The sequence below is a fragment of the Pseudorasbora parva genome, chromosome 21 (genome assembly GCF_024679245.1).
Source record: "Pseudorasbora parva isolate DD20220531a chromosome 21, ASM2467924v1, whole genome shotgun sequence".
NCBI classification, from domain to species: Eukaryota; Metazoa; Chordata; class Actinopteri; order Cypriniformes; family Gobionidae; genus Pseudorasbora; species Pseudorasbora parva.
In genome coordinates this window covers 14,959,159-14,973,628 of record NC_090192.1, presented here as the reverse complement: position 1 = coordinate 14,973,628, position 14,470 = coordinate 14,959,159, and the positions used below count along the sequence as shown (strand labels likewise).

The 14,470-nt window shown below is 37.3% G+C and overlaps 1 protein-coding gene across 3 annotated transcripts in view; it reads right to left on the bottom strand.

Moving 5' to 3' along the window:
- Positions 1-13,924, bottom strand: part of si:ch211-217a12.1 (alanine aminotransferase 2-like) — a 43,966-nt gene extending 30,042 nt beyond the window's left edge. The window contains exons 1-2 of one of the 3 annotated variants that reach the window (XM_067429839.1): positions 13,827-13,924; positions 2,978-3,158 (exon numbers count right to left, since the gene is read on the bottom strand). In XM_067429839.1, the coding sequence (XP_067285940.1) occupies positions 2,978-3,115 (138 nt within the window). In that variant the 5' untranslated portion in view covers positions 3,116-3,158; positions 13,827-13,924. Of the gene's footprint in view, positions 1-2,977; positions 3,159-3,770; positions 3,875-13,826 lie in introns of those variants that run through there. The other 2 variants (XM_067429840.1, XM_067429841.1) reach the window with 2 other exon arrangements.
- Positions 13,925-14,470: the final 546 nt, after the last annotated feature.

The window sequence follows — 14,470 nt, the reverse complement described above, 5'->3', positions numbered from 1 at the left end:
ATTTCTGCCCGAGTCCTATTTTCCACCGGCTGTGATGTGAAGACCACATCTCCCAAGATGCTGCGCTGACACTTGGCGTCATCACACTACGCATTTGTTTTGAATAGGCGCCCTCCAGTGGACGGAAAGTTGCATATTGCACCTTTAAAAGTAAGTGGCTGGTGAACTGGGAATAGAATAGAGTAAACATTGAAGTTACTTACACAATGTGTATCTGATATGAATAAAACGTGTCGAATTATAATGGAAAGGATCATTATTACCTCTTCCATAGACATCAGTATGTATTTTACAAACTCTAAATGTATTGTTTTTTTAGTACTTATGTGAATTTATGTTTGAAATCTAAAATAAACAGTATGTGGTTGAAAACACTGAAAAGTTGTGATATATGACAGCTCTAAACGCGCCTGTCTCTGGCTAAATTCAACATTTGAATTTAGCAGTTGATCATGTGATGCACATGATCATACGTTCCAGGGACCAGCCTATACTGATTACCTGTGTGATCATTCGTGCGAAAGGCTTAAAAACAATACATTTTCTGACACAAATTTTTGAAATGTAGGCTTAAATCTTTTAATTTTTCTGAGAAATGCTTGGTTTTCACCGAACACGTACCAGTAGTCATATTGTATTGTATCGATATCGAGATATCTGGTATGAAAATCGAGATATGAAATTTTGTCCATATCGTTCAGCCCTAGAATTAACCCTGTAATACTTGTATTTATAGTCCCTGCTAATATATCTCTATACACAAAATATCAAACATCAAGCATTTATTTTGGCAGAAAACTGCAGGGTGACCTGTTAACATGCAGGGGGCAACCGGTGTTCCCTTTCTATATTTTATTTTACAGCATCAAATATTTAATCTTAAACTATAAATCATTAGAAAGTTCTAAGGCTTGAGATTCAAATTTTGAGCCCTGTTTTATTATATAAATCTTGTTGTGTGCAAATTTTTGGCAGATTTCATGGTGGCATATTGTACAATATGGTGTCATGCAACAGTAATGTGCCATTGAGATGAACGCAAATGATAATGGAAAGCTTTCTCCAAATCTCTTCGCAATACACATGACCTACTGCATTTGCCAAAATGTGCAATATACAACAGAGCTTATAGCGTGGAATAAATAAAATTAATTCAATTTGAATTCTCCATCACACTGCAATGCATTTAAATGTGGGGTAAGTGCTTTCTGGTAACTGTTGTTGATATTTCAAATCACCAAAACAAACACGCCCCTACCCCCAAAAGGATCTCTGCACTATTTTGATAGCTCAGCCCCACACATACGTAACTCAGGAAACGACTACAGCAGAATCTCTGTTTTACTAATCCAGGTCGAATATTCAATAAAAAAGTCACCAACTTCTATCACAAAAACACAAACCGTTCTCATGAACAACTCTATAGTACACGAGCACGAGTCCAACTAATGACATATTACAATTATAACGAGATTAGATTTATATGGATCACAAAAACACAAACCGTTCTCATGACAACTCCATAGTACACAAGCACAAATCCAACTAACTACATATTACAATTATGACCGGATTAGGGTTATATAGATCATGAAAAGAGGAAAAAAACATATATTAGGAGTATCGTATCTTACTTGTCGGACACATTTTGTAAACTGACGCTTGAAACAGACAGTGAGGAGATTTAGATGCACCACACGGTGTGGAATGGAATGGGTTTATATCATCACTAAAGTGAGCCACAATACGATTGCAAATGAACAAATAACGAACATGACACAAGCATTTTCAAGAAAAAGCCAGCATAGGTTAGTTCTCAGCTAATGTCTGTTGTGTGTCGTGTTTTTAATAATAATGACTTGCACTGAGCACTCTCTTCTCACCATCATTATTAGACACACCCCTTACCTGCTGGTTGGCTACATGTTTGTTATTGGACTCTGCCCTAGTCCGTTTTTGTAAAATTTTTGAAATAACACTTACCCCACCTTTAAAGGGTTAGTTCACCCAAAAATGAAAATTCAAAGTCAATTCAAGTCAATAATTACTTACCCTAATGTCGTTCGACACCCGTAGGACCTCCGTTCATCTTCAGAAACATAATTGAAGATATTTTTGTTGAAATCCGATGGCTCAGAAAGGCCTTCATTGACATCAACTTAATTTCCTCTCTCAAGACCCATAAAAGGCACTAAACAAATTGTTAAAAAGTCCATCTCATCACCACAGTTGCTCTACTATAATTTATGAAGTGACGAGAATAGTTTTTGTGCTAAAATAAAACCCTAAATAATGACTTAAATAGTGATGGGCCAATTACAAAACAAAGTTTCGAACCGTTTATAAATCAATGTAAGTTAACGATTCATCATGATTCGGATCACCAATGTCACGTGATTTCAGCATTTTGGCACCAAATCATGAATCAATACGCTGATTAATAACGCTTTCAAAACTTTTTTGAAATCGGCCCATCACTCTATAGTTTTTTTTTTGCACAAAAACTATTCTCGTTGCTTCATAAAATGATTGTAGAACCACTGTAGTGAGATGGGCTTTTTAACAACGTCTTTATTCCTTTAGTAGAGAGAGGAAGTGACATTGGTGTCAGTTAAGGCCTTTCTGAGCCATCGGATTTCAACAATAATATATTAATTTGTGTTCTTATAAGATGAACAGAGGTCTTACGCGAACAACATTGTAATTAATGACAGAATTTTCATTTTTGGGTGAACTAACCCTTTAATACTTGTATTTATAGTCCCTGCAAATATATCTATACAATAAATATCAAACATCAAGCATTTAACCTTCCATTTCCAGTGTGAACCAGTAGTATCTCCTAAGATATGATGCCTCAGCCAAGTCATTTAACTTCACACATAGACATTTAAGGCACCATAATGTCTAATCTAAAGAAATAGGCTACAGTTTACTATAACATTTTAATTTTAAGAGAAGATGAACTTACACTCACCATCTTAAGTTCTCTTTCGATCTGAAGTGCTCTCTGGACTATGGGACCGCGAACAGCGTATTCCACGCGTTTAATGTTCGGGTTCATCGTGTCCATCGTCAGCACCCTCTCACGGTACTCACAGCCATTTTCACTCATAGTATCTCTGTGTATTCTTGCTTCAGATAATTAATGGTGTGACCTGCAGATAACAGAACAGACATGTTGCAGTTAGTTTTTCTTTTTGAGGAGGAGACTGTGACAGTCGTTGAAGTTTTATGTGAGAGACAGTCTAAAAGCCTGTCATTTGTAACGCAAGAAGAGTTCAAATCGAGTGCAATGATTGAACACATTTTTTTGTTTTTGTTGGTCATTCATATAATAAATAAATAAATAAATTGAAGAGTTAAAATTGAAGAGTTTTACATATATAGAATATATATGTATATACTCAAGATGGTATATATATATATATATATATATATATATATATATATATATATATATATATATATATATATATATATATATATATATAAGAGAAGATGAATATTGATGAATATTGATATTGACTGGTTTAAGGTTCTTTAATTGGTATAATAATAAATCCTGTGCCCGTCCTTGCTAATATATATATATATATATATATATATATATATATATATATATATATATATATATATATATATATATATATATATATATATATATATATATATATTAGCAAGGACGGGCACAGGATTTATTATTATACCAATTAAAGAACCTTAAACCAGTCAATATCAATAGTCTAATAAAAAAAGACAATATTAACCATTTGTTATACCTTTCCGACAACATTAAGTCTCACCCGACAACCGCGACAATCTCCTTCTAGTGCCGCTCATGCAGGCTCAGCCAAGGCGGTTAGAAGGAATTTGGGGGCCCCAAGCAAAATTGATATGGCTAAATTTCTACAGATAAACGGGTAATGATTAAACATTTTTTGTAAAACTTTAAGAAACCATTTTTAAAACATCTATAAACATTAGATAGACAGACCAAATATTCCTAACACTTTGTTAAGGGTTACTAGTTGCTTTGTAAACTGTCTATAAACATTATCTGGATGGTTATTATAAAGTTGCAACAGATGACTATAATACCTTGTTAAATAGTTAATAAACAGTACCAGTAAAACATGTGGGTTATCCTGATACTGTACTTCAAAATGCAACAGTGTAACAGTTACACTGTTACTCACAGAATAAAGTAACTGTTCAAGATCCATTGGTAACTTATAAAAATAATATCATATTTGCATAAACTGTTACTACCATATATCCTGACACTAGCACATTAAGATAAGCTATGAAAAAAATCATGTTCCTCTGCCTCTTTCTGGTTAAATAATGTTTATAATAATAGTTAATATTGCATGCTATATTAACTATTCCAGGTTATTTATGCATAGCATAAAAATAGTTAGTATTGAGTGCTATGCTATAGCAATTTTATGTCATTAAATACGATAAACAGTTATTCTGGAACAGATCTGCGTATTCCTTATCCCGTTAAAAAACATTGTACATTATGTAACCATATTCAGTCCGTTTGAAAAAAAAATTGCACTAACTGTTCGTTACAAGCAGTATTTGCCGTCAGGCAGGTAGCTAACACACACACACACACACACACACACACACACACACACACACACACACACACACACACACACACACACACACACACACACACACACACACACACACACACACACACACACACACACACACACACACAAACAGTTGCATTGGATTTTCTAGAATTTATAGCACTAAAATTTGAAAACACTACAATCAGAAAATGATAGATTAAGGCTTTGATTCCACTCAAAGGAAGTCCCATTCAAAATATTCATGATTATTATGACTATGTTAATATTTTTTTTTAATTGATGTTTGACGCTTCCAATATGTGGTTTTCTGAAACGCAACTCTGATCTCGGACTCGACCCTCTCTGAACTCGGACTCGACTCGTATATATATCATAATCAAAGCCTTAATCAATATTTATCTTCCTATATTATAATGATTCTTTCCAGTTAAGATTTTGCCTAAGAGAACCACTGATTGTTTCTTGCTTTCTAACGTGTGTATTTGGTCTCTGAGTGGTGACTAATGCTGCATTCACATCCTCTCGGAATTATCGTAAATACGAGTTTCCTAGGTAAAAATTGCACATGAACACCCTCCCATTTCAAAATTTCAATGGGATGAGCTCGTAATCACGACTTCAGAAGTGGGAATTATCAAATTTAACGGCATAAGGGTCTGGCCTAGAGATGTGTGCTGTGTCACTAAACACTTTACATTATCGCTTATCCGGGACAAGTGGAATTTTTGAAGAGACAAGTGAAAAGAAAATAATTTTACTTGCCCGACTGACAAGAGCCTGATTAAAACAAAATGCTTGTGCATTAATTTAGTGTAAGTGCCGATTGATAGTGGTGGATATAGATAATAATAATGAACTGACGATAACAAGGTCACGCTATTGACGCTCGTGCAGCCTCTCGAGCAGAAATTACAACACTATAGAGCGTTTAATGACACTGCTTTATATGACAGTTTCATGAACAATTAATTAACATTGACTTACATTAATATTCACTTGAATTCACTTACATTTTAGATGCAATATTGAGTACTTTTGTTCTATTTCAGCAGCGAAAATCGTTCACACACAGCAGAACTGTAACGTGTCTCACAGTCAGCAACAAGTGTGTTACTGAACGATTCAGTGTTTGAATGAATCGTTTGAATGAACGACTCAATGGCTGACTCATTAAGACGGCCACCTGCTGCCACCTACTGGAGGTTTAGTTTCATATTTAACATACTTTCCAACATTTCTTATGTGTCTAATTCAAAACTCCAAATCTCAAAACATTATTTAATGCAGTTGTAATTTTTCAGTGTAAATTATTTAACTTTATGGTTAACAGCCCAGCTTATAGTGTCTTAATTTAATTTAATTTATTGATCAAATTTAACAATATAAAATTAAACCTGAAGCATAGCCTAAGATAAAGGGGGAAATGCCCTTTATAAAAGGTAAAAATATCACAAATTTGAAGCACATGAACATGCTTAATGTCTAGCCCTGCACTTGATAGCTACATGTTCATCAGGTATCATCACACATAGACCGTAAAAAAATGACTTGACATCATCCATTTCTGCTTGCCATAGTTGAAGCTTTCAGGCGGCCTGCACGGCGCTGACATCTTGGGACCAAGTCTGCGCAGTAGCGATTTCGGGACCGGTGTCATGACAAAAGCTCCGTTTCCACCACAGGAACTTTACCCAGGAACCAGGAACTTTGGGTGGTACTCTGTGTGTTTAGACCGTAGGAACCAGCTGAACATGCTGATTGGTTTAGCATTTTATTTCAACCGGCATTTTTAAAAGTTTTTTGCGAGGTTCGGTCTACGTTCAGTAAATATCAGTCTTGCTCTCTGTCTGATGGCGTGCGTTCGTCTCAGCCATCTCGCGTGCAATGTCCGTAATAGCTGATAATAATATACATTGTCATTTTAAATCTAGCTTTACAAGCTTCCTGAATATACTGCATGCTGCTGAATCTGCATATTAGTGCTCTTTTCTGCTGTTGTTGATTACCTCTTTAGTAAACCTATACATAACCAGCAAAAGCAGCACAGCTTGAATCTCTTCCATACTTGTTATACATTTTTTTACAGTCTATATTTTTCACCATGTAAACGACCTGACCGATTACTTTTAAGTGTGCTTCCTTACATGACGGGACAGCGAGCGCCGCGCTCATGTTGACAAGAGAGGAAAGCTAATTTTTCTGAGGGGTAAACTTTTTATTTCATAAGTTATGAAGATAATGTTGGAATAATGACACAGCGTATATTGCCCCAGGTAGTTTTTATATTGCCCCAGGCAGTTTTTATATTGCCCCAGTTTAATTTTTACTTTATGGCTACAGTTAACACATTCCAGCTGCTGGAGAGAACAGCGTTGACATTTTTGATGCGGCAGACAAACTGCATGTGACAAAATGATTGCGATTGAAAGTCATCACATGTAAACACCAGATCGGTTTAGATAACGTCTCATGTAAACAGTCCACTAAATCTTTCAATCGGTACACACAAAAATGATTAATGTCCATCACTGATTGGAGGAGCAGTCGTGCGCAGTCCTACATCACCGGACTAATTTGCCTAATCTTCACGGAACTTTATCGCGGTGGAAACGCAGACAGTTGCAAGTCTGGGGGGGAGAAAAGTTTCTGTAAAAAAGTTCCTGGTTCAAATTGTTCTGGGTAATTTTGGTGGAAACGGGGCTAAATTGTGTCTTCCTCTGAAATTGTGTCCCCTTAGGACCCCAGAGCGATTCTATTGGCTGAAAGAACTTTTAATAGGTAATCTGTTCAGAGCCTGATTACAAATCTAACAAAATCGCTTTTGGATTTTTGTTGTTTAAATTGTGTTAAAATAGTCTTTAATGTCTTACAAATCATATGTTACATATAGGCCTACTAGTAGTAACTGAAGCTATACGTGCTTATATATAAGATGTATACAAGCATAATAAATTACATATTTCAAATAAATGTTGTGTGTGTGTACTTAGTATGGCAATGAATTCATAGTTTATTTTTAAAAAATTGCTTGTCTAGACCAGAACCATGTATAACAGCTTTTGATTAGGCATTTAAAACCGCTACCAGCGTACACGATTTCACAGGCGGACAGGATTTGTCATGACAGCGGACAGGATTTCTCATGACACCGGAGTTGCGCAGTAGAGAGCAGGAAGTAGAGGAGGAAGTACAGTCGCGGTATCAAAAGCCCGCCCACACTCTCACAAATGCAGAACAATGAATTATGTTGGTGTGAAATAAACAGTTATGGAAATGTAGAAATTAAAGCTAAAGCTCCAATCTGCTCCCAAAAATACAGAAAAAAGTATGTTAGTGCCTCAGTGACAACTTCACTCAGTGAAGACGTCAGTCTCAGCTGTCAATCATGACGTCACACCCCCCAGTTTTATAGCATCAAATAACTAACTAAAACTAAACTTATTTTAAAAACGAACACTTGAAATGAAATCCTTGTGATGATAACTGCCTTCAATGACATAAAACTAACTTTGGGGAAAAAATATTTGAAGTGTAATTTTATTGTTTAGTTTGCCTCGCGTCTATTAGAAAACACAGAGGGGCGGCTATACTGGGACCGAGGTGCGAAAGCTTCAGTATCTGAGAGGGATACTGCAGGCTTGGTATCACACCCCTAACATGCTAGCCTGGACGCCAGCCGAACTTAGCCCCACCCACAAATGTTTTAGGTCGGGCAGTTCGGCCTGGCCTTGCTCCATAGAGGAGTAATTATCTCCGAACAGAAACTTTCCGGACCAAGGAAATCATCAGGGCGGGCTTTAGACGATGACGGACAGATGATAAACAGTAACGTAATCATGCACGTCATCAAAGGGGCTTGGATTATATTTGTTCAAATCCTAAACGGAGAGCTTGTTTGGATAAGCATTCACATTCACAATTTCTCTCAGAAATGATGATCATGTTGGGTAAGTACTCTGTGTATCATTAAATTATTTTATTTTTTACAACACCGGCAAAAATCGTTTATTCCAGCATGCGTGCAGACAGGGTTGCCAAGTTTTTACAACAAAATCCGCCAACTACTAGCCCTAAACAATAGCTTCTCGGGGGGTTCTCCAGAAAAAAATTTTGTTTGGGGGGGTAAAATGTGTGATATTTTGGCAAGGTTGCCTGCTACAATTCGCACTCATGGGTCTATATATCACATAATAGTCGCTTCAACCCACGGACATAGAAAACAACCCGCAGGAAAAAAAACGCAGACTTGGCAACACAGTGCAGTTGAGCTCTGTTGACGTCGCTTCGTTGCTCTGATTGGTTGTAGGTCTATACAATTGAGGTCTTTCCTGATTCGGTTAAAACACGAGCAGTTTCAGACTCATATTCTGACTAGAATTGAGTATGACCACGTCAGGCTCCTAACATGCCAGAAGTGCAGAAACAGTTTGCTCACTTAGCCTTGCTTCCGGAAATGAAATATGGATTTGTCTTTTATTTAATTTACTATATTTTTATATTTCCTTTTACTGAAACACTAAAGAGTCAAGATGAAAATTGCCTGTACTAATGTCTGTATCTCTCACTGAGAGAAAGCACGAGCACACCAACCTTGGAGAGAATATGTCTCTGTGAATGTGTGCAATATTCTGTATTAAGGTGCTGTACAATGGGCATCCTAAGAGATGGGTGAACTTGTTGTTCTGGGCAAGCTGGCACCTGCTCCTGACCGGGGCGAGTCTACTTCTGGCCTATTGGTGCTTCTTTGGAGACGTGCATCTGATTAACTGACAATGTGTGGAAATTTACCATGACTGCATTTTCTCTGAGCCAAACAGAATCATCCACCTTGCAGTAATGACTTAGCCTGACAAGCCAGACCCACATCAAGATGTTTGGTCTGGAAACTCACCATTGACAGGGCTCAATCCGAGGGGCGGGATAAATGGTTGTCTTTCAAACTCCCTCTGCACACAATTGGATAGCGCTACAACCAACCAGAGCAAGGAAGGTGAAGAAGAGCTAGTTGATAGATTAAACTTTCACCGTATCCAGTCGGCAAAACTTTTTTCCTTAATTAATTACACTCCTGACGCTATATACAAGCTTGGACTTATGCGCCGACCCTGGTGTGTTCACAGAGGTGCCCGGAGAACATGGTTTGCCACCTGCGTTGTGCGTCAGGACACTGTCGAATTGGAAAAATGTAGCAACAGAGCCTCTAGCGCTGGGAGAAATGTAAAACATGGATTGGACCACCATGTACTGTGGAGCTTACAGAGACTTACACCATCAGCTCTTTTTTTCTGTTCATAAAAGCTTTTAACTGTTATGTGTTGGCTGATTGTTTGTAATATTCTATATTTTTACTTGTTAAAGGTGCAACTTTCCATCCACTGGAGGGCACTTATTCAAAACAAATGCGTAGTTTGATGACGCAAAGTTTGATTAGGTTGACGCAGCATCTTGGGAGATGTGGTCTTCACTTCACAGGCGGTGGAAAATAGGACTCTGGCAGAAATCACGTTCATGCATGCGGTTATTAAAGCAGCACTTGGCAACTTTTGCTCTCGGGGTCCCCCTACAGTTGGGAAAAAATAATGTCCTCAACTACTGTCGTAAGCTCTGTCATCCTACAACAGGGGATGCCATCGCGCGTGCATTTGTTGACATGACAACCCTGATAGCCCTGAACTAGTAATGCGCGGGTCGTCTCATAACCCGCGGACCGGTCGCGGGTGCAGGGCGGGTTGTAAAAATATATACAGTGGTGCGGGGCGGGCCAAATAACTTCATAAAAGCATCCCCGCGGGTTAGTGCAGCACTAACAGTTAACTTACCCTGAACACTGCAGGAGGAGTTCACATATAATTTCATGGGTTTTATTTTTTTCAAATGCCAAATAATCACGATGCTCACGTTTACAAGCCAGCGTCATTATAGTAGTCTATTAGTTACCGTTTTACAGAATCTATATGATACTTCAATTCAATGTTTGAGTGGTAGGTAATCACCATAACAAGCATGACAGCATCGGTCAGGCACGCCTCCTTCAGCTCTCGCCAATGAGCAAACGCTGGTCCAAAGTTGATCCTCGTCCTGCCTTTAATCCGATCACTTTTTCATTTCCTCTTATTGCTTTCCTCCAACAAAACCTTTTCTTTCTTATTTGTCTGTGCTGCTTCGGACATGACTATATTCTCCGACGAACAAAGTTGGGCTCGCACGTCCGAATTTAAGGAAGTGTGGGTGTTGGTGGAAGTGACGTAAATGCCGTAAAGCAGTCGAATTTTGTAGTTCTTTTTTTTAGTTTAAAAGTACAATTAAAAACGATACAGACCCCATCAAGCTATGGCAGACGTGTCATTCAACCTATTGTAAGTCGATGTATCATCACAAGAGTCTTAAAAAATATATTATGAAGGTTGAAAAGTTACCTAGTGCTGATTTAATGTTACTGTAGTGTAAAGCAGAGCAGGACCGAGTGTTGTGGACCTGAGCATGGCTTTCTGCTGGAGCGATTGTTAAACAAATACCTGGCTCGCAAATACCGGGACTTTTATTATGACGGGACACAGTCGCCGGGCGCCTGCATTGATCCGCTCTTCCGGTTATGATTTTGAGGTAATGCAGCTCTGTTTATCATATTAGATACATTTAAGCTTGTTTAAATGTTGTTATGAAGTTACTCTGTGCATTCACTTGTTCACACTCCTAAGAGTAAAGCTCTCCTGCCAAATAAAAGCCGAAACCGAGGGTAGCGCAGATATGGCGCAATTGACAGGCGACTCCCTCAAACGCTATGCTGAAACGTCCCTGTCCTCAGTTAAAATAGCAATTTTCTCACAATTTACAAATAGTTGGAAACATTTGGGATATTGTAGGGTCTCAACTGAACAAAATATATAACACCGACCTAGTGGTTTTTGGATATTTTACTGTAAAAATACTACATAGTGCACATTTAATCCTTTATTTTATTTTTTTATTTTTTTTTCCCTTTTCCATTATATTATATATATATTATACACAGTAGACCTATATACACACAGTGGGTACGGAAAGGATTCAGACCCCCTTAAATTTTTCACTCTGTTATATTGCAGCCATTTGCTAAAATCATTTAAAGGGTTAGTTCACCCAAAAATGAAATTTATGCCATTAATGACTCGTGATTTCAGCAGTTTGGCAGTTTGACGCGATCCGAACTGCTGAAATCGCGTGACATTGGCAACCCGAATCATTGATCAATTCACTGATTCATGAACCGTTTGAATCTTTTTGGAGGAACACAGAAGAGAAGACAATGCTGAATAAAGTGATAGTTTTGGACCAAAATGTATATATTTTCGATACTTCAAGAAATTCTAATCAACCAACTGATGTCACATATGGACTACTTTGATGTCCAGAAATTTGACATGGACAGTAAAGTGTGCATAGACTGCATATGCTCTGGGACTAAAGTATAAAATATCTTAAACTGTGTTCCGATGATGAACGGAGGTCTTACGGGTGTGGAATGACATTAGGGTGAGGCATTAATGACATAAATTTCATTTTTGGGTGTACTAGCCTTTTAAGTTCATTTTTTCACAGTGTCAAACAGGATAATATTGCAACAAAATTAGAATTGGCTGTACAGTCGTTCTGGAGAAAACAGTGATGTTATCAGCTTATTTTAATTTATCATATAGCGACGATGTTGGCAGATCTGTATTATAGTTTATAGAATTAAATAAGACCTAATTCATACATTTTATTTGTATAATTAGTTGAATAACTTTAATCATAATTTTAGTGTCCCTAACTGAGCAAGCCAAGCCAAAGGCGACAGTGGCAAGGAACCAAAACTCCATTAGGGCATGATGGAGAAAAATAAACCTTGGGAGAAACCAGACTCAGTCGGGGTGCCAGTACTCCTCTGGCCTATTAACACACCGTGTATAATTATTATTCTGGCAACCTTACAGGTCAGAAATCATATTCGATCGGAATATTCAAAATTTCCAGGTATCACGGAAGAGAGGGGTTTATTTAGGATGGTGCGTCGATTACACAAGAGTATGAATGCATGAAAGATCGGAATGATTACGCCTGAGACGTTTTTTTGAGCATGACGTGCCGGTGAGGCAAATTCAGAGGAGACACCAATTGACACTGTGCTCTTAGGAACCTTAAGTGCAGCAGAATTTTTTTTGTAACCTTGGCCAGATCTGGGCCTTGCCACAATTCTGTCTCTGAGCTCTTCAGGCAGTTCCTTTGGCCTCATGATTCTCATTTGCTCTGACATGCACTGTGAGCTGGTCTTATATAGACAGGTGTGTGGCTTTCCTAATCAAGTCCAATCAGTGTAATCAAACTCAGCTGGACTCAGCTTGACTGTGAATCTTACATGATTTTATAAAATGACTCATATATATATATATATATATATATATATATATATATATATATATATATATATATATATATATATATATATATATAGAGAGAGAGAGAGAGAGAGAGAGAGAGAGAGGGGGGGGGGGTACGGAAAGTATCACCTGACTTTGGCAATGCGAACTGCTGATTCGATTTACTGATTCAAATAACGGTTCAAAACTTTGTTTTGAAATCGGCCCATTCCTATATAAGTCGCTATTTAGTTTTTTTGCGCACAAAAACTATTCTAGTTTTTGGGTATTAGTAATTAATGACAGAATTTTCATTTTTGGGTGAACTAACCCTTTAATATCTGCTAACACTTAATGTAATGGTTTGCCAACAAACATTCTACTGACTATAAGTAACTTTGCAAGTAAATGTCAACTTATTCTACTTACCCTAACCATATTTTACAAACCCTATAGCCCTAACAGTCTAATACTGAATTAATCCTCTAACTAGTGTTAGTTGACATATAAATGCAATGCTACTTTTAATCAACAGACTTTCTAAAGGGGACCATCAAAAAGTGTAACCTTTGTTTTTCAAGGCATTTGTTTTACATGGTAAAATATAACCTGTAGCTGTAATTTGCCTTTTTTGCCAAATATTTTTTTATGTTTGTTCTTCGATAAAACATAATTTCCTCATATCAGTGGTTTAGTCAAACTTGTTGGGTTTCATTAAAATAAGTATAGGCTAATATATCCCAGACATCACTTTTGGCCACTACTGTGACATTAGCCTTGAAAACTGAGGTGGAAACAACTCATGGTTTATGTACATATAAAAAAAAATGCACAGTACCTTATTTGAAATCCTTTAGTCTTCAATCACTGTCTTCCAGTTATTTAATCCACTCTTGTTCCCTCTCTTCTGTGAGAAGTTTGAAAAACAGCTTCACCAATGTGAAGACCTTGTGTTCATATATGACATCAGATCTTTTTTTTTTTTTTTTTTTTTTTTGCCCACCCCTCTCATTCCGTTCTATTCAAAGAACGTTTCCAAGACATTTCCAAGTGGACACTGGCCTCTTTGGATTGTACCTTCTCAGGGGTTAGTGACATTCGATCTTTGTAGACATGTGGTGATGACCCATATGACATTTGGTTGAAAAGAACGCGCTGCACTCTGACAAAATGTACAAATGCTGCAGTCCATCAACACAAACATACTGGACCATAAACCATATTACACATCTTTTCAACAGCTGTTGCTCACACATGAGCCATTGATAATGAGCCATTGGTATAGCCAAACATGAGCTAAAGATAACACACAGTAACCAACATTTGCTTAATGACATCTGATTCTCACGTGTTGGTTCATGGCATGGAAGGAGAGAGCTGAGGCAAGGATTTATTTACTGTTTATGAGCTGTAAATACTGTTGGTACTGTTCGGTCATTTAAAAAACAGCTTTTTAAACTTTCGGTTGTGTTTTTTTTTTTT